The following is a 21,002-nucleotide window of genomic DNA, read 5'->3' as shown; positions in this document are numbered from 1 at the left end:
ATTGGGATGTGGCCCTCACATATCTCCAGCACTGTGTTAATGAAGGCCTGGAGCATAGTGTTTGGGTTATTTCCTCCCATGATATTACCCCAATCGACTTGACCAAGCTCACACTGCACAAGCTCCCAATTTATTGTTTCACTTTAAAAATTAAATTTTGCAAAGGAAGAGGACTCCATTTTGATAGATTCCCATTTTTTTAACCTTGTCTTCCTGTACGTCGTATTTATTGTATTAAGCTGTGATCCGAGAATATTGTTTTCTCCACTTCGTATCTTTCTATTGCATCCTGGTTATTAGTGAAGAAAAGGTCTAAAATGTTGTGTGCTATGGTAGGCTTGGTTATTTGTTGGGTGAGGAAGATTTTGTCGGTGAAATCAAGGAGCAGTTTAGCTTGGGCTTGGTCGTCCAGGGTGCCGCCTGCAACAGTACCTTCCGGCCAGTGGATGGAGGGGAAGTTAAAGTCCCCACACAAGATAACTTCAGGCAAAGGTGCTGGTTGGTCTTCCAGTATTTTTGCGACCTTTTCCATTGCCGCTGTAAAGTTGTGCAATGTACACTGGGGTGGGCGGTAGCAATTTATTATTATTAGATTCATCTTTCTTAGGTGGATGATAATTAGTTCCACTTGTCCATTAGAGTAAAGGCGGTGTCACACTAGCACTTTTTCCGTCAACTTTTTCCGTCGTTTTTCTGAAAATCGTCGATATCTTGGCTGCGGCCTGTCACACACAAACGGTGTTTCGTCTGAAACTTTCCGTCGGCACAGACCAAGGAGTGTAAACAAACATGGAGTCCACGCTGCGGCAAAGATACGCTGCTCTGAACCTAATACTGTGTATTGTGAGACTTAGACGAGCTAAACAAGCCAAAAAGCGTGCATGGATGCGCTCATGGTTGGTTCGTCGGGAAAGAGAAAGTGTGTACCACAGGCTGTTAAAAGAGCTGAGTTTAGAGGATCATGAGACTCTGAAGAATTGGATCAGGTTGGACAAGAGCCAGTACCACAGACTTCTGGAGTTAGTGACACCTCTTATTGCCAGAAGTGACACCAGGATGAGGAAGGCTGTCACTGCAGGAGAGCGTTTGACACTGACACTTCATTACTTGGCCACAGGTTAGTTCCAATGAAAAGTAGGGCTTAATCATAGAAATAATGTTATTTATTTACAATTACACCACCATCTCTTTTCTGGACAAAACTAATTTTTTCTGGAAGATTTCGGCCTGCTTTTAATTAATCTAGCAGTTATTTTCCCCGCAAATCAAGGTGTTTTTTTTACCCCCCCCCACCACAAACAAAATCTTACGATTTGCAACAAAAATAACTGACATATCAATGCAAACAGACCGAAATCTATCAGGAAAAATTAGTTTCGTCTAACCTAACCTAACAAAAGTTAGGTTAGGTTTAGTTAGGTTAGGTTTAGGTTAGGTTAGGTTAGGTTAGGTTAGGTTAGATTGGGTTAGGTATGAGTTAGGTTTAAGTGAGGGTTGGTTAGGTTAGGTTAGGTTAGACAAAACAAATTTCTCATGATAGATTTTGGCCTATTTGCATTGATATGTCAGTTGTTTTTTGTTGCAAATCGTAAGATTTTGTTTGTAGTGAGGGGGGGGGGGGTAAATAACTGCTAGAGGGGAATCAATGAGACGAAAAGCCTTAGACTCCACCCTATTCAGAATATGTTAGTATGTAAGTAAATATTTACCATGCACCATCACCTACAAACCTTTCGTAATTTCAGGGGAATCTCAAGCTTCACTCGCCTGCCAGTTTCGCATCAGCCACAACCTTATCTCTTCAATTATACCTGAAGTATGTAGAGCCATCTACCAAGTTCTGCAGCCACAGTACCTTCACCTTCCAAGAAACCAAAGTGAGTGGCAGCATGTTGCCAGCCAGTACTATGCAAGGTGGAATTTTCCCATGTGCATTGGGGCTCTGGATGGCAAGAGAGTACTTATTTCTAAGCCACCACGTTCTGGGTCTGAATATTATGATTATAAGGGCCATTTTAGTCTCATCATGATGGCACTGGTGGATGCCAGCTACAAATTCATGTATGTTGATGTAGGAGCTAGTGGTCGAGCTAGTGATGCTGGAGTGTGGGAAAGGTGTGGCCTTAGAGATGCTATTGAGAAAAACATAATAAATATTCCACCTTCTACCCCTATTCCATTCACCAGGAGACAGTGTCCTTTTGTAATAGTTGGTGATGATGCCTTTCCTCTCAAAACATACCTCATGAAGCCATATCCTGGGAAAGACCTACCCAATGAGAAGCTGGTTTTCAACTATCGTCTGTCACGTGCAAGGCGTACATCTGAAAATGCTTTTGGGATTATGGCTGGAAGATTTCAGATTTACAAAAAACTTATTAACACATCTCCTGAGAATGTTAAAGATATAGTTCTTGCCACTGCAGTACTCCACAATTACCTAAGGGTAGATTCTGAAAAAAAGCATGCAGCATCACACAACTCACATGGAGAGCATAGACATGAAGAAGTGGAAGATGTCCTCCAGGAAGCATTTCAGAGATTACCACCCATTGGCCGAGGTCACAGTAATGATGCTAAGGTGGTGCGGGAAACATTTGAAGAATATTTCAATAATGAAGGAAGTGTCGCATGGCAAGCAGAGAGAATTCACATGCACTAATTCTTATTCTTATGTATATCCATAAACCTAGGAATTTTATGTATGTATACATATTTGCTGAGATACCCAGTGTGGGCATGAACTTTCCCTTTCCCCCCCTTTTTTTTATAGTCTAGATTGTTTTTTAATAAGTTTTATTATAGTCTGGATTAAGTTTTTAATATAAGTTTTATAGTCTGGATTAAGTTTTTAATATAAGTTTTATAGTCTGGATTAAGTTTTTAATATAAGTTTTATAGTCTGGATTAAGTTTTTAATATAAGTTTTATAGTCTGGATTAAGTTTTTAATATAAGTTTTATAGTCTGGATTAAGTTTTTAATATAAGTTTTATAGTCTGGATTAAGTTGTTAATATACTAAGTTTTATAGTCTGGATTAAGTTTTTAATATAAGTTTTATAGTCTGGATTAAGTTTATTTGTGATACTAGGATTACTTTCAATTGGATAAGTTTAGTTGCTAAGGTTAGGACAATAATATTTTGGATTAAGGTTATTCGCATTAATAAGATGAATTATAGTTTGCTTAAGGTTTTCCATACAGTGAATTGTGTTTTCTTGTTCCTGGTATTGGTAATGAGTAAGGGAGTATTACAGCTTACTTAGAAATTCTGTAAGCCTTATCCCAACAATTGTTGCCCTTGTATAAACTTACATGCCTTCATACTTTCTCTGCTACCTTTTCAACATTATCATTAATATCAACTTACTTTTTTTTTTTTTTACATAAAGGGAGGCAACATAATTCAGTATTTACTTTTCTGAAAAATGTCCTTGGGCTTTTGTGATGAAATAAAACTTGCTTGATTTGAGATAACTTTATTCTTTTTACCTTTTACCTGACTTTACCTATTAACAAAAATCGTGACTCTTCATGACCTCCATTATCTTGAAGGCTGCTGATGTCCTTTCACCAGCAGGTAAGTCGCGCATCCAGTGACCGACCGCCCTGCCAAAACTTGCGCTGAAATCGTCATTTTCTTGAGGAGTCTGTTTGAGGTTTCGTAGGGCTTCTCTGCAGTCATCCTCTATGTCACTCATGTCATTCCTCTTCCTCTTCTTAGTCACTGTTGTAGTACCACAGGAGGACACAGGTGGCATTCCCGTTGTTGACAGCAATGCACTGCCTGCCACTGAAGGTGCCTGTGGCTGGGTTGCACTACCTTCAGGTAATGATGGAGGTAATGAGATAGTACAGGATGGCGATGGGGTAGAAGAGTATAAAAATGAATCACTTGAACAGCTGCTGGGAGATATTATGCATGGCTCCTGTATCCCATCTTCATGAATGAGGATGGAGCAGCTGTCCAGTGACACGTTTGCCTAGAGAGAAAAGAATAAACTAAGATTATATGAGAGTTGGGGGATAGATAGAGAGATAGATGTGACCCATATGTGTAAGCACGGCAACCATTCCACATCTAAATATCATTAGGAAAATTCATGGTTTGCACTTGTTGATCTGTCTTTTGGTTTTGGCACTACAATAACAATATCCAATACCGACATGAAATGGTTTATTTGGCTAAAGGCAATAATTACTCTGTTGTCATACGTGTTATGGGAGTAGTAGTATTTAACATTATTCCTCTAAACTGTGAAGGAGAGTTTTCTTGATTGATTAAAGGTAAATACCAACTGCTGATACATTTGTAATTCACTCCCCAAAAATTATAACATTATAGCACTGTACTTACCTCTGCATTGAAGGAATCACTGGCCTTTGTGGTATAGTTATTTAATGTGTCCTTCAAAAAAGACATACTATCAAATAACTCCCACTTTGAAGTATAGTGACCAGCTGATCCACTTGGGGTTGCCTGCACTTTGCGGTACTATTTCATGAAGTAAGTGCGAAGGTTGTTGTACTTCGATCTCACTTGATCTGAAGAAAAAAATTATAATCTTAAATTTTGATGCAAGTGACGGATTAATGTAACCCAGAACCCAGAAATAAATAGCCAACATGCCACAGTATTGGGGATCACTTATACAATAACAAGACAACATGCCACAGTATTGGGGATCACTTATACAATAACAAGATGTGTAATTAAAATACTGTGGAAAGTGTGTTGTAAGCACTGGGTGAATTGTCCATGGTGTACATGTCAGTATTCTTACAGCTTATCACCAAGGTGTGCCACTAGTAATCTTTTAAATACTGACAAGGTGGTTGCAGACACAACTGAGGAAGGTATGGCATTCCAAAGATTAATGACCCGATTTGAGAAAAATGGCTATGCTGATATCCATAATCCCCCCGCCCTTTTTTTTTTATCTATGATTAATCAGCCTACAAGGAACGAGGAAACTAAATGTTCTCATTACCTGCAGTAATGTTGCTGAGTTCTGGGAAGTTGTTTCGGAGGGCACAGGTGACTGTGTTGTAAGCCGCTCTTTTCTGGCCTTTCTTCATATAAGATTCATCCTTGTGGTCCCAGAGGCACTTATGGCTCCTTATGCTTTCCACAAGGAACTCCTCTGAAAGGCGTGTCCAGCTTGGATGTGGTTTTCTTTCCATGACGAAGCGTAGAGGTGGTAATAAGGCTTTGTGAGACAGGTTAAAGCCACGCGGAAAGTCTCGGTCTTGGTCTTGGAAATGTAAACAAAGGCAGAAATTTGCAGGCGGAAACGATCCTGATCGTCTGACAAATTCATGCGATAAGTTCATGCGGAACGATGAAAAATCGACGGAAATCGCATGAATCGACGGAAAAAGTGCTAGTGTGACACCGCCTTACGAGAGTAAGGATTTTGTGTCAACAGATATCTCATTTCTTACATATATTATTGCTCCTCCGTGACTCCTAATTTCTCTGTCTGTTCTAAATGGTGTGTAGTTTTTGATTTGTATCTCCTCATCTTTCACACTACTGCTCAAGTGTGTTTCAGTTAGGGCTATAACCAAGGGTTCCACTTCTGCCGAAAGCTCCCTCAAGAAGGGGACTTTGGCTTGATTTGTTTTCGGGCACAGTCCTTGGATGTTGCCCATTATGATGTTCTCTAGCGAGAGGTTATAGCACTGATCCATGGGGCGCCGATGGTGGGCTGGCCTGGTGGTACCCAGCTCGCTCTGTTCTCCTTCATAAGGTTGTTCAGTAGCATCTCCTGAGTCTCCATGGCTTTGACTAGGGCTGCCATGTCCATCCTCAACCCTGTTGCCAGTTCTAAAAAACCTCTGCCTTCGGTGGCAACCGTAGTGGTAGTGGGGGCAGGTGTTCCAGGGGTAAGGGTCATAGCCTGGGCTACTGCAGCATTGGATGGTGTGGGCTGTGGTGGTGGTGGTGCTGCTACTTCCCTTCTCTTCCTAGTGCCTTTAATGTGCTGGTATTTGCAGGACTCCTTTTGGCACTCATATTTCCTTACCGAATCCCAGCACATCATGGGGTGGAACATGGAGCACTTCCACCCTTGATTGCACCCGTGTTCTCCTTTAACACCATGTGCCAGCAACTTTGGACATTGTTTTGGGTGTCTAAATTTAGTCCTTACCAGGCACTCCATGCTTGCACACACCCCTTCTGTAGAAACGGCATATCGGCATTTCCTTTTGCCTGTTACTCACTAATGCTGGGGTACTGGTGTCTTCTTGTTGTTGCTGCTGCTGCCGCTGCTCTGCCTGGTCTGGTGCTATGGTAGGTGTGACCTCTTGGCTCAGGCTCAGGCGCATATCCTCCGGGGAGCTCCATGAACTGAGTGGATCATTGCCCGTGGCATCCTCTGCAGTGTCTCCATTTACAGTTTGGGTGTCATTACTGCCCTGTGACTCTTGGCTGTTATGGGTAGTATCTTCAGGGTTAGTATTTGTACCCACAAGCTTTGAAGCCAGAGGCCTGTTTCTTGAGATCATAGCCAGATCCTTCCTTTTACACTCCTCCATTTCATTTGCTTGAGTTGTATAGTCAGAGAAACTTTGCCTAGCACATGGCTGACATGTGTACTTTCTGTTAGTATTCACCAGCATGATTCCTAAATGTGTAGGCACTCCTGAGCATACATGGTGACTCCACATGTTGCAGGTGTTACACTTTATACCACTGTCACAATGGAGCTGACATATTATACATGGGAAAATATTTTTCCTACCTGAGGCATCTTCATTGTTTTCATTCTGGGTAGGGGCCTTCTGGGTAGAGGCAGACATCTTGGCTCTGCTTGGACTGTCTTCCTGGAAATGGTGTATATCTTCCTTCTGCTGTGATCCTAGCAGATGTTGTTGTGCAAATTCATTACTGGCAGTATTCACAGATGACCTGGTGATTGACTGCTGTATGCTGGTGTCCTAATTATTACAGAAAAGGCTTGAATCTTGGAGAGCTCATTCTCTGCTTCCAAACACCAGTGTTGCCACTCTGTCTTCTTCACGTTCATAAAGCGATGCAATACTCTACTCAGCTTCCATTCCTATCCTTATGTGTCCTCAGGAACCAGTGTAGGAGGTCCTGGTGGAGTCCTGCAGGAGGCGGTGAAGGGGACGTATGGAGGGCCGAGCACCACCACCTGTCCGTTCGGCTAATCATTGAATAAAACGAGACTTTTCACTGCCTGTCGTGCACCCGTCACCGCCGCCGCCGCCGCTGCAAAATAACACTACAAGCCCTGGACAATAATGAGTGTCATCAAGGTGCAGCAGTAATGACTATGGCATTATAATCATCCCTCGACTCATGGCGCTGTCGCTGTTTGTTCATCAATGCTGCATGCTTATTGAGAGAGAGAGAGAGAGAGAGAGAGAGAGAGAGAGAGAGAGAGAGAGAGAGAGAGAGAGAGAGAGAGAGAGAGAGAGAGAGAGAGAGAGAGAGAGAGAGAGAGAGAGAGAGAGAGAGAGAGAGAGAGAGAGAGAGAGAGAGAGAGAGAGAGAGAGAGAGAGAGAGAGAGAGAGAGAGAGAGAGAGAGAGAGAGAGAGAGAGAGAGAGAGAGAGAGAGAGAGAGAGAGAGAGAGAGAGAGAGAGAGAGAGAGAGAGAGAGAGAGAGAGAGAGAGAGAGAGAGAGAGAGAGAGAGAGAGAGAGAGAGAGAGAGAGAGAGAGAACAGCACAGCTGCAAGATAACTTGTGTGTTGAATGCCCTTGTGGCTCAGTGGAGAGGAAGTGTGTTCATTATTTATAAATAACATAATAGTAATGACAGCACAAAGAAATAATTATTCTTTAGTTGCTCTCAATTTTCTGAAGATGACAAACAACAGAAAACACCTCTAAGTGTTTTATGGTGAACTGGCCTGTTTTTTACAGTGATGCGTCGGCTTGCGAGTGGCTTAGTTTACGAGCGTTTTGATTATGAGGAAAAAAAGTCACTAAAAATGCTTTGTTTTACAAGTGGTGACTTGGTGTACGAGCATCCTGTTTGTACAAGTCGAAGACGCGAGCGTGGGTTCCCTTTGTTCGCTGCAAGATGAGAGCGCTCAGAGCGGAAAACACTGGGACTGGGATCTCAAACTGATGTTGCACTGGGCCTTTTTCCTCCAACATGGCGCCGCTTGCCAAAGTAAGGGCTGCTGTGGCTTGTGCTGCTGGTACTCAAATTATGGACTTGTTGCTACAGTTACATGGAAGGAAGAAGCCGTTGTGGGCACCATCATGGCTTCAAAGACGGGAGGACAGGAGTGTTTACCCACACCAACAACTTGCTCCCATTTAGGTGTACGGGCAACTGCGGTTGCTCTTAGCCCCAACGGTTGGAGGAAAGCGCCCAGTGTGCCGGCGCCTTCAGTCCACATTGCACACTGGCAGAGGCAGCACCCGCGCTCGTGTACGCTTACCTTTGTGTTCTAGTGTGCGGTCTTTGTGTTTTCAGCACTATTTTATTTATGTATATTTTTTTCACATCCTATTTATATTATTTATTATTGCTATTTGTAAGTAAAATTACCCTTATTTTGTATAAAATATGTAAATGATTTTTATGTTAATATTGTATGGGATACGTGTGTGATTCATTAATGGGATCCGCATTAACTTAAATGAAGAAATTCATTTTGGTTTATGAGTTTTTTGGTTTGTGAGCAAAATTCCGGAACGAAGTAAACTTGTAAACAGAAATATATCTTTCTTTCTTTCTTTATTTTTTTATTTATTTTGTTTTTGTTTCAAAGCCTGTAGCATCATAATATACACATTACAGTGGTCGGCCGGAGCCTGTCTTGGTGCAGGCAAGTGTTTATAGTGGCACCACCTTTTCTTAGCTCATGCTGTCCCCCGGAGCTCATTCTTGAATGACTTGGGCGGTTTTTCAAGAGTCCGGGTAGATAGGTGGTCTTCAGGGCACCATGTGGGTAGTCTTAGGCCACTCGCAGTGACTGAAAAATCCCCGGTAGTATCGGCGGATTCAAGCCCGTGTCGTCCAGAACGCGGTGAGCGCAGGGCCCGCACGCTGACCACTCAGCCACCGCCTACCCAGTGAATGATCCGAGGCCTTAGAAGCTTGCCTGGGGTCAAACCTCTAGAATTACACCCGAGTCAAGACGGTGGCTGGCTTAGGGGACTTTAGTGGAAAGGGTAGCCAATAATTTATTTTAATAATTTATTTTTATTATAGTTTATTTTTGGGCAAAATATGACGCTTTTGTTATGAGATTGTTTTACCTTCCAGAAATCACCAAATGACTGGCCCTTTCACTTGGCAGCATCAACTCACCATTCAGCCGCTGACCCCCAGTGACAGACTTCCGGGAGACTGGAAGGTTAGCAGAGCACACGTGTGGCAACCAAAGAGCAGCTGTTAAGTAGGAGACAAGACATAGAAAGGTGCATGAAGTAAACCTTAACTATTACTATTACTATTGGAAGGTTAGCAGAGCACACGTGTGGCAACCAAAGAGCAGCTGTTAAGTAGGAGACAAGACATGGAAAGGTGCATGAAGTAAACCTTAACTATTACTATTACTATTGGAAGGTTAGCAGAGCACACGTGTGGCAACCAAAGAGCAGCTGTTAAGTAGGAGACGAGACATGGAAAGGTGCATGAAGTAAACCTTAACCTGATTATGTTTTGTTTTCTCTAAACTGTGGAGAGGGAGTGTATTTGTATGAAGGTATGCAGATGTGTGTGTGTGTGTGTGTGTGTGTGTGTGTGTGTGTGTGTGTATATATTTACCAAAATGTATTTACCTATTTGCATAGCTGGGCTTTATCGCGATAAGTTATCGCGATACTTTATCGCTGATAACAAAATCGGATTATCGACCATCTGCTACTTATTTAAATATATATCGGTATCTTCGTTACTTTTGTAACCAAACTAGCGATAATCGCTACTTTTTTTTCTGCCTTTCAAAAAAAAAAAAAACGTTGTCTCCCTACTGCGCATGCGTGGCCCGGTGTTGTATGAAAAAAACTTCGGGGTATGAAATAGCTTCGGTGATGAGATTTCATACTTAGATCATGAAAATTAAAACACTAGGTTATTTTTTTATGCTACTCCAAAATCAATATATCATAAAGAAAAATCATTTAACTTTGCCCCCAAAATGATTATTCACTGCCTCAAATTTGATATTCCATATTCGTTTGTGACCATGCCATGATACTGAAGGTACCCGGTGTTGTGTTATTTGGTGTCTCACCGTCAAAAGCTGGCGCTTTTGTCTACAAACACTGGTCTCTCGTGAACTGCGCATGATCAGACCATTAAGTGTAGACCTGTACAGTCTCACAGTGCTTTTTTAACACATTAAGAGTTGCTGGAAAGCTGAATCAAACATACAGTACCACCATCTTCGCTGTTTCTAGAACGACACTCTGTACATATAAATACAACTCGTACAGAGTGTCGTTCTAGAAACAGCGAGGATGGTGGTAGTGGTACTATATGTCTGATTCAGCCTTCCAGCAACTCTTAATTACGGTTTAAAAGCTTTATGAGACTGTACAGGTCTACGCTTGCTGGTCTGAGCATGCACCGTTCACGAGAGACCAGTGTTTGTAAACAGTTTTTGACGGTGGAGACGCCAAATATCACAACACCGGTTCAGGCATTTCTAGTATTACCGTCCATATGTACGTGTCAACGTGTGGTTTTAAGGTTTTGTAAGTTTCCTAAAATACAGATAATGAAAATTTGAATTCATCAATGTTGTTCGATCTGAAATATCAATATATAGTATCGTTTTCGCCTATCGGACTTATCGCTAGCTAGTATCGGAATTGTGGATTTATATCGGTTATCGGTTATCGCCTATATTTGTGTCTCTAGTTAACGAATATCGGTTATCGCCGTTAAGGTTTTTCATTATCAGTTATCGGTTATCGGGAATAAGGTTTTCTGTTATCGTGCCCAGCTATGCCTATTTGTAGTATACAGGGCCTGACCGCAAACTGAGACAATCCTTTTTCCCATTCTATGCTTCTCCAACTTTTCCTTCATTATATGGACACTGCCACATGCTTCAACAATGTCTTTGCTAAGTCCACTCCATGTATCCACACTCCTGTGTGGAAAACTGTACTTCTTTAAGTCTTTCAAACAAGTCCCCTTCCTCAACTCCTTGCTGTGTCCTCTTAGTTGCCTCCTCCCTTCCATCTGATTAAATCATTTCTGTCCAACACGTCCATTCCACTTGTGTTCCTGTACAGCGCTATCAGGTCTCCTCTTTCTCTTCTTTCTCCCAGTGTTGGCAGGCCCAGTTCCTCCAATCTAGTCTTGTATGGTCACTTTTTCCCAGCGGGCACTCGTGTTGCTCTTCACTTAACAGGTCTGTTCCGTTAGTGAACATTAAGTCCAGTCTTGCTGGTTCATCCTTTCCTCTAAATCTCGTCTCTTCCTTCACCCACTGTGTCGTGAGGTTTTCTGTGGACAATTTCAAAACTTTAGCTCCCCATGTATTTTCTTCACCTTCCACTTCCAACTTTTCCCAGTTGACATTTTTACAGCTGAAGCCCCCTGTTAGAATTATGTACATTCTTGCTATTTCTAATAGCATCCTCTAATGCTTTACTCGTACCTTCTGACAGGTTGTTATACATTTCCCTCGTCCGTGTGGGGGCACACATGTCACCATTACTGACAGTTTTTCAGCTGTAATAAAACACTTCAGATTTCCTGTATTTTCTGGTCCTGTTCTCACTTTGATCACATTTAAGTCTGTTTTGAGCAGCAGCATCACCCCTCCCCCACTCCTCCCTATTGTGGCCTTCCTGTATATAGTGTAATTGCACTCCTCTGTTCCCGCCACTTCTGGGCCTTGTGCTAGTTTTGTTTCAGTGGTGCACATTGCATCTGGTGTAGCTCTGTTCAGGTAGTCTTTTAATTCTAGCTTTTCTTATATAAGTCCGTCGACATTAGTGAATGTTGACCTAAGCTTTTTCGCTCCCTTCTCTTCCTTGTTGTTGTTGGTGGTGTTGGTGTTTACTTGGCCTCCTCCTCCCTCTTCCTGATCCACCACTTCATCACTCTGTCATTTTACACTCTCCAAAAACTCTTTATTTTTCTGACTCTGTTCTTTCTTAATTCCTGTGCTTTGCTTTGTTCACAGTTTCCCTCATCTTAACTCTTTCCTCCATGCTCATATTTTTCTTATATATGTTTCTTTATAATGTTCTGTCCCTTTTAGTATTCCACTCCGACTTGAGATGATCTTGGCTGCCATTTGTGACCTTAACTTCAGCTTGATAGGTCTGTTTTTCCCTTCCTCATATTTTCCTAGTCATGTCACCTCGTCCACCTCCTCTGTCAGCCTTCCGGCACTTTTATCTAAGCTTGTCAGTGTTTCTTTCACTTCAGGGATTTCATATCTCTCTGCCTTCATTGGGATTTTCTCCTCCTTAACACCCACGATTATCACACTCTTCTTCTTCTCTGCCAATTCGAACCAAGTCTTCCTTGTTTCTCATTACCTGGACAACCTCACGCTCCATCTCCACTTTTCTTGCCCTTTCTTGTTGTTTCAGGATTTCTTGGAAACTTCCTCTCCTTTTCATTTTCCTTTCTTCCATACATTTATTTCTACATCAACCAATTTCTTATCAAAGTCATTCAGCGAGGGATGGGCTGGGGTAGAGTGTTAAGGCTTTTAAGCGTTGTTTTTAACGTGGTTTGTGTTAAGTGTTATGTTTTAATGTTTAAGGCGCGAACTGTTATCTCACGTCAGGTCCGGTGTACCGTTGCCTGCTTTCACAAGTTGATTGTAGTAGGTGAGATAACACAATAGCCTTTTAGTTGGCCGAGCGGTAGCCGTTATAAGTTCACTTTAGTTCACTTTAGTTCTCTCTCTCACAGGGCAATGCCAATACAAAATGTAATTTTAACTATATTAACAGTTGTACACAAAGTTTACAGTTTACGTTAGCGAGTCGCACGATTTGAGAGCCAGCCACACCACAGGGCGCGGGGCGGCGGAGCACCGCTCGCCTGCCCGTCACCTGTCTTCTCTCGGCTTCTCCCCGGTCTTCGCGTTGCTCGCTCGTTTTATTTGCTTGTTAGATCGTCCGGAAGGGTGTGGGTTCCGGTTGATGACTGTTGATGAAAGTCATCATTTGCTGATTCTTGCGTTAGCTCAGCATGTGTTCCCACGGCCATCAGCTCTGACGTGTTCCATAACATCCTGGCAAAGGCACTGAGCCTGTGCTTAAACACACAGCCACACACTCACATGTACATTATAATAAACACATTACACGCTCGGTTCCCTGAGAGTTGCAACCTCGCGGCTCACCCCACCTTTATAAATTGCTGTACCGACCCATGTTACAGTCGCCCAAAGTGTACTAGCTAAGCGTGGTCTTATTACAGTTGCTTTAAAGATTATCACAGAAGTCAGAGCCCGCCTAACGATACAACATAGGGAAATGCCAATGACAATAATCATGGAAGTAACAAGAAATGGGTAATGTACATACGGGTTGAGGTAAACAGGGCTAGAGTCGTGGACGTGGAAGTTGAGTACTATTCCGAGAAAACAAAATAATAGCTCGAAAAATTATTTACATGATACATCCTAGTAAAATTAAATTGACTAAACTGTCATTAGGATACATGGTAATGGAGCTATTTGGAATAGTAAAAAGAAAAAGGAACAATCCTTGAAGAAGATCTGCTACACACTGAACCTTCGAGTCACACCTTGACACAAAACTGTCGCAGAGAAACACTCATCCGTTGCGTGACAATTAATTGCCAGTGTCGTTACCCTCGGCAAGCCTTTGAGACGGGTGGGGTTTACAACAATAGATAAGGTTGTGTGAAAAGAGGTTATGTTATCCGTAGAGTCTCCTAATAGTTACAATGTGATAACAAGGACAAGTCTGGAGGACCTTAGAAGCATTGGTAGTCAGCACCACTAACTCCTAATACTAAGTTTGTCAGGTCTACAGTACTATAAAAGAAAATCCTGTCACCAAGTTGTGAAATCACTGTTGTAACAAATCTCACTGAAATATATAACTCCAGCATAATTGATTAAAGTAATTCCAGCATTAATAAACATCATATTAAAAAGACAAATTTCCACCTATCCCTCGATCGTAACGAACGTGGATGACTGACATCTGTGACGCCAAAAATAATTCCCGTAACGGGTAACAGTGGCATGTCAAGCAAAGGGTAAGTAAGACTTGTCTGCATACTTCCAAAGCTTACAGATATTCACATGCTGGTTACAATAAAAGTTAGGGACAGCATCTGCTCAAGTTTAGTTAAGTCTGTCATTGCAGAGAAAAAGTCTGTTTTAAGCAGAAGCACATGAGGTTGAAGGTAAAAAAAATACCTATCCCTATGTTAGTCTACACCCTCGGTTATTACGGGTCCAATTAAATGAAGAAGACTGACTGCCTTGCATCAACTCAGCAATAACAGAAAATAGTGGGTTAGAGTGAAAAGTATTACTCAAGCACTCCCCTTCTCGCATGAAAAAAAGATGCAGGCAAAAGCTCAGGAACCAAACATAAATTAGTAAATGCGAGGATGCAGGTTACAGTCGTGTGGTGGAAAGATACACAAAGCAGCGTCAGGCTGAACCTTAAGCCGGCGCTAGTCTTTGGAGACGATCACTATGCACATTCTGTGTATTAAAAAAAAATAGATCGTAAAGCTCAAATTTCCATCCACCCATATATCTGACTATTTCTGCCTAAACCACGGGTAAAAGAACACACCAAGGATTTATTTTGATTACCGCTGGTGACACCCAAAAAGGTTTAGGTCAGAGGGTCGCGAAGGCTCCCCTCCCCGACGAACGTGTCGACGGCAAAAGAAGCATCAAAAAGGACCCAAAATTATTTTAAGTGCCATAAAAGTTGGCTGATAAAACCGTGTAGGTTGCCAGTGGGGCTGTAGTCAAGGGATACTGCACTCCGTTGAAGAGGAACTTTAAGGACAATCATGTACACAAGGAACTCTAGTAATAATCTAGCATTAGCTGCAGAAATAGTTTCTCCATCTGTCCAGTTGCATTGTTTAAAACACAAGATCAAATCAGTAGATAGGCTATAGGCGTCCACTGGCCCGTTAAAACGGCCACTCGTTTGCACAGTGTCCACAGCAAAATTTACACCCTTTTACGAGGCTGTGTTGCCCATCTTCCCCAAATGTTTCAAGAAAAAGTGACCGAAACGCATCATAATCCTTCCATCCTGTGAACGCGCTCCTGTTTATGAGGGCCGTGCTCCCGTTCCCGGGATTGACCTTCGAGCGGCTGAGAGATATTTAATCTCCCGGATTTGACACGAATGAAATGTCCATGACAATCTCACTTTGAAACGAGAAGTCCCTGGCCGAATAATCTGCCTCCTTTGCTGCCTGCGAAAGGCCTAACTGCTGTTGCTGTTAGCGGGTGATTAGGGGCAGAAGCCATAGTGGGATTAGTAAGGTAAGTAAATACCTCTTGGTTGCTCATGCAGCATAAAAGGAGGAGCAAGCACCCTTTGAAGACTGCTACACTCCTTACGTGAGAACAGTTCCCGTTATCCGTGACGGTACTTGTCATTTCTCTCTACCCACCCCTCATAGTCCTCAGTGAGAGCTTGTAACTTCGGGTCAGGTTTCTCTGCCATTAAAAAGAGTTACTAGTAAAATGAGGAGTAAAATGGTAAAAGAAAAAAAATATCGCTGCAAAAGTAAGTGAAGTAATAATCCTTCACCACTAAGTATGTGCTCACTCCTCCCCGATGCTTTTGAAATGCATTATAAAAGAGAAAAAAGAATAATGAGTGAGGCTTAGCAAGACAAAACTTCTCCACTGTGCAATAAAACACACAAAAGAAAATGAATGATTATACATAAAATGCGTAACAATGTTACTCAAGAAAAATATTAAACAACCACACGCCAGAAAAATCAACAGCTGAAAACTCTAATAGATTAGATACGGCCCCACACGCCTAAACACGTGAACATAATAATAGTAATGCACCTGAAATCATGTTACAAGTGGTTTAATTACGGAAACCGTATCAATGTATAGTGTCAGCTAAAATGTGTTAAAAACCTCGAAGACACCAACTTGATACCCCACTACTCAGCACGCTCGTGTCCTTCGCCTCGCCGGTGGCTGGGGCAGGATGCAGGGGTGGCAGGGTCTGCCGTCCGTCGGCTGGTAGCTGTGGTGGGAGGGGCGGCGGGCAGACAATATACGCCCACCAGTCACCCTCAAAGGTTTGAGTTGCCTGGCAAAGAAAAGTGCGCACCTACGACTAGTTGTGTCGTAGGAAGAAACAAGTACCTAGACACCTCCGAGGAAACTTGGTTGTGCGAGGCGGGGCACGCGGGTTGTGCGGTGTGGGGCGGGGCGTTGCGCTCGGGTGTGGCTGGGTGCTGACTTGAATCTCACGGAGCAGGAAGATCGCGCGCTGCCTCAGCAGAACGCTAGGTACATGCTTCACTGTTTCTGCCCTCACACACTGTCACTGAAGTTATGGTTGAGAGAGAGATATAACAATTCGGAGTAGTTCGTAACCACGCTGCACACCATTTATGTTAAGATTTTTAGTGTTATTTTTAATGTGGTTAACGACGAGGCAGCCACCAGCCACCATTTTATGTTATGTTATATTAGAGAAAGATAACACCTATATAACACTTCGGAGTACAGGTAACTCTCGATTTACGCGAGTTTGTTTTACGCGTTTTTTAAATAACGCGGGGTCCAAAATCTAAATAAATTTTTAATTTACAAGTTTTTTCCACTTATACGCGATATTTTATGGAGTGGCCACCATATGTCTCACGCAACTGGACTCACACGGCGCCGCGGCCACACAGCTAAGCTCAGTTCTTCCTGCGCGCCACTTGAACAACAATACAGTACCCACGCTGCCACGCTACTCAACAATTCTCGCAACACCAGCCCGGCCGCCATTTGCATTGTTTGGAAACCACACAACAAACAGCTGCATGCCGCGTGTCACCAGAACCGCGTGAATTGTGTCTTGCCTAGTTGTCTGTCATAACCTACGAGTGATGGTGGGAATAATATGCTTATTATGATATTAGAAGCTGTGCATCATCAGTATGTACGGGGATGTATTTCTCACAACACCACCCCGACCGCCATTTTCATTGCTTTACTCAAGGACACTTGTCAATTCAAGCAGTAAAGATTACACCTAAAATATATAAATTTCGGAAAACTGTACATTGTCAATGTTCTTTAACCCGTACATATTTTTGAGCATTTTAAGAACTTTTTTTTTTTCAAAGCTTGGGGTGCGTGTTATACGCCGCAAAATATGGTATTTATTTTTCGACAGAAACATACCTGTTGTTTGATTTACATTGTTTTTGATTTACGCGACCTCTTCAAGAACGCAATACTCGCATAAATTGAGAGTTACCTGTAGTTCGTAACCACGCTGCACACTATTTATGTTCAGACTTTTAGGCGTTGTTTTTAACGTGGTTTGTGTTAAGTGTTATGTTTTAACGTTTAAGGCGCGAACTGTTATCTCATGTCAGGTCCGGTGTACCGTTGCCTGCTTTCACAAGTTGATTGTAGTAGGTGAGATAACACAATAGCCTTTTACTAGTAGTTGGCCGAGCGGTAGCCGTTATAAGTTCACTTTAGTTCACTTTAGTTCTCTCTCTCACAGGGCAATACCAATACAAATTGTAATTTTAACTATATTAACAGTTGTACACAAAGTTTACAGTTTACGTTAGCGAGTCGCACAATTTAAGAGCCAGCCACACCACAGGGCGCGGGGCGGCGGAGCACCGCTCGCCTGCCCGTCATATGTCTTCTCTCGGCTTCTCCCCCGTCTTCGCGTTGCTCACTCGTTTTATTTGTTTGTTAGATCGTCCGGAAGGGTGTGGGTTCCGGTTGATGACTGTTGATGAAAGTCATCATTTGCTGATTCTTGCGTTAGCTCAGCATGTGTTCTCACGGCCATCAGCTCTGACGTGTTCCATAACATCCTGGCAAAGGCACTGAGCCTGTGCTTAAACACACAGCCACACACTCACATGTACATTATAATATGCGCATTACACGAGGGAGCGGGAGGGTGGGAAAAAAAGGGGGGGGGGGACATTGCCATTATTTTTATATTATTATTACTGTTGCTGCTCAAGTGCATGCATGACTATGTTTGTTTTATGGCTTAAATCTGGGTGTTGCCCGCGGCTGTGCCCGGATATGCCGTGAGCCACGCTCTCTGCCCGGCCGCATCGAAGGGGTTGATGAGCAGCTTTTCAGTGATATAAACTGTTTGTTAAGGGGGTGTGCCGGTACCTTGAAAGAACAAGTCATTGCATTAACACATCTCTTACAAACCAGGTAGTGGTGTCCACCATGCTGGGAGGAGGACAGCGCTAAGTGACGGCACCCGACTCTGTGTGTGTGTGTCCTGACGTCCACCGCTGGTGCTGAAGTGAGGGTCTGAGGTGGGCAGCACAGGGCCAGAAGACAACACCTGACTCTGTGTGTGTGTGTCCAGATGTCCACTGCTGGTGCTGAAGTGAGGGTCTGAGGTGGGCAGCACAGGGCCAGAAGACAGCACCTGACTCTGTGTGTGTGTGTCCTGACGTTCACCGCTGGTGCTGAAGTGAGGGTCTGAGGTGGGCAGCACAGGGCCAGAAGACAGCACCCGACTCTGTGTGTGTGTGTCCTGACGTCCACCGCTGGTGCTGAAGTGAGGGTCTGAGGTGGGCAGCACAGGGCCAGAAGACAGCACCCGACTCTGTGTGTGTGTGTCCTGATGTTCACCGCTGGTGCTGGTGCTGAAGTGAGGGTCTGAGACACTTGCTGTGCTCAGCACTCACTGTCCTTGCTCCTTGGTGCATCCTTCCCTTCACCTACTTGCTTGGTCCCTGAGTAGCGGTGAGGAAGACTTGCTACCCCCTCGGCTGCAAGGCCGGGCAGCAGCCTGAGTGGCCAGGAGCAGCAGAGCAGACTGCCACTGGTGTGAGGATCAGGGGCGATCAGAAGAATCACCACCACCACCACCCTGCTGCTGCTGCCTTCTCCAGCCATAAAGAAAGGGAAAGTTTGAGTGGGAGGACTGTGAGGCAGTTTGGGACTGAGAGAAAGTTCATCAGACACAGCCTTGCACACACTGCTGAGGGAAAGCATGAGTGCCAGGAGTGTGAGGAAAGACTCCCTGGGAAGGGTGACCTCAACAAAAGCACCCACGCACTCGGGTGAAAGAAATCATGAATCTCAAGGTTGTAGGAAAAGATTGGGTGGGAAGGATCACCTCAACACACACACTCTTACACACACTGGAGGAAAAAAACATGGATGTGAAGTTTGTGGGAAATGTTTCCATCTGAAGGGTGACCTCAAGAGACGCATCCTTACACACACTCGTGAAAGAAACCATAAATGTGAAGTTTGTGGGAAAAAGTTCAGTTTGAAGTGCAACCTCCAGACACACACCCTTACACACACTGGTGAAAGAAAACATAAATGTGAAGTTTGTGGAAAAAAGTTCAGTTTGAAGGGTAACCTCCAGACACACACTCTTACGCACACTGGTGAAAGAAAACATAAATGTGAAGTTTGTGGGAAAAGATTCACTCAGAAGGGTAGCCTCCAGACACACAGCCTTACACACACTGGTGAAAAGAACCATAAATGTGACGTTTGTGGGAAAATATTTAATCGGAAGGATAGCCTCCAGACACACACCCTTACACACACTGGTGAAAGAAACCATAAATGTGAAGTTTGTGGGAAAAGATTCACTCAGAAGGGTGACCTCAAGAAACACACCCTTACACACACTGGTGAAAGAAAACATAAATGTGAAGTTTGTGGGAAAAGATTCACTCAGAAGGGTCACCTCCAGACACACACCCTTACACTCACTGGTGAAAAAAACCATGAGTGTGAAGTTTGTGGGAAAAGATTCCTTGTGAAGTCATGGCTGAAGAGACATGGCATAAGACACTGTGGCCACAAAGGGTTCCAGTGTGATGCTTGTGGCAAGCGATTTATGACAAGAGGTGAGATTGCGAGACACGTGAAGATTCACCTCTGAGGTGTTGTGTTGTGCTGCTGTGTGTGGGAGAGAGCAGGTGCTGGATGGGGCGTTGTCTTGCATGGAGAACAGAACACATGGCCCAGATAGGGAATCAAAGGCAGGTTGCAGAGTGTCTGCAATTTTGAAAATTTAAGAAGAAGTGTGTGTGTGTGTGTGTGTGTGTGTGTGTTTATCTAGTTGTAATTTTACAAGGCCTGGGCTTACGCTCGTGTGGTCCCGTCTCCATATCTGTATTTGTCCAGCCTTTCCTTAAAGTTGTGCACACTCTTTGCTGATACTACATCCTCACTTAGTCTGTTCCAAACCACTTATGTTTCTTTGCAGGAAGCTATATTTTTTTACGTCTCAAGCATCTTCCTTTTCTCAATTTATTACTGTGTCCTCGTGTGTTGCTGGTGTTTCTTCCTTCTCTTCGTAGCAACTCCACATTATCTGCTTCTTCCATTTTATTCCACAATTTGTAAATTAGTATTAGGTCTCCCCTTTCTCTTCTTTGTTCCAGTGTTGGCAGGTCCATTTCCTTTAACCTTTCTTCATATGACAATCCCTCCAGTTCTGGAACCATCTTTGTTGCCATCCTTTGTATTCTTTCTAGTTTTTTCTCGTGTTTCTTCTCATGCGGAGACCACACAGTTTCTGCATATTCCAGCTTTGGTCTAATCATAGTGGTAATCATCTTCTTCATCATATCTTTATCCATGTAGTGGAATGCTATTCCTATATATCTCACCATTCTATACATATCTCAGAATATCATATTTACATGACTCTCTGACTTGATTATTTTGTATTATCACTCCCAGATCTCTCTTCTTGAACTTTTAATATTTCTCCATCTCCCATTCTACATGTCCATTTTGGTCTCCCTTCACTCTTTCCCATTTCCATTACATGACATTTCTTCACATTGAACTTCGTCTCCCATT

General features: G+C 43.2%; 2 protein-coding genes and 1 long non-coding RNA gene across 4 annotated transcripts; 2 read left to right on the top strand and 1 right to left on the bottom strand.

The window, feature by feature from the left end:
* The first annotated feature begins 649 nt into the window (after window positions 1–649).
* On the top strand, window positions 650–2,444 carry LOC126992692 (uncharacterized). The gene is made up of 3 exons (XM_050851496.1): window positions 650–1,117; window positions 1,746–2,071; window positions 2,427–2,444. Exons 1-3 carry the CDS (start codon window positions 790–792, stop codon window positions 2,442–2,444), a joined length of 672 nt encoding a protein of 223 aa, XP_050707453.1. The 5' UTR covers window positions 650–789.
* Window positions 2,445–3,506: 1,062 nt separating this feature from the next.
* Window positions 3,507–4,520, bottom strand: LOC126992683 (uncharacterized). Its single transcript, XM_050851487.1, has 2 exons — window positions 4,359–4,520; window positions 3,507–3,984 (listed from the first exon to the last, which is right to left on the bottom strand). The coding sequence occupies exons 1-2, from the start codon at window positions 4,422–4,424 to the stop codon at window positions 3,514–3,516; spliced, it is 537 nt and encodes a 178-aa protein (XP_050707444.1). The 5' UTR covers window positions 4,425–4,520; the 3' UTR covers window positions 3,507–3,513.
* Window positions 4,521–9,251: 4,731 nt separating this feature from the next.
* LOC126992663 (uncharacterized) lies at window positions 9,252–19,042 on the top strand. Of its 2 annotated transcripts, none has more exons than XR_007746884.1 (3): window positions 9,252–9,344; window positions 18,369–18,475; window positions 18,650–19,042. It is a non-coding gene; the product is annotated as an uncharacterized LOC126992663 (long non-coding RNA). The 2 variants fall into 2 exon arrangements; XR_007746883.1 differs by having other exon boundaries at window positions 18,563–19,042.
* The last annotated feature ends 1,960 nt before the right edge of the window (window positions 19,043–21,002 follow it).

The sequence above is a fragment of the Eriocheir sinensis genome, unplaced genomic scaffold, assembly GCF_024679095.1.
Source record: "Eriocheir sinensis breed Jianghai 21 unplaced genomic scaffold, ASM2467909v1 Scaffold5, whole genome shotgun sequence".
Taxonomy (NCBI): domain Eukaryota; kingdom Metazoa; phylum Arthropoda; class Malacostraca; order Decapoda; family Varunidae; genus Eriocheir; species Eriocheir sinensis.
This window is presented reverse-complemented; position numbering and strand designations above follow the sequence as displayed.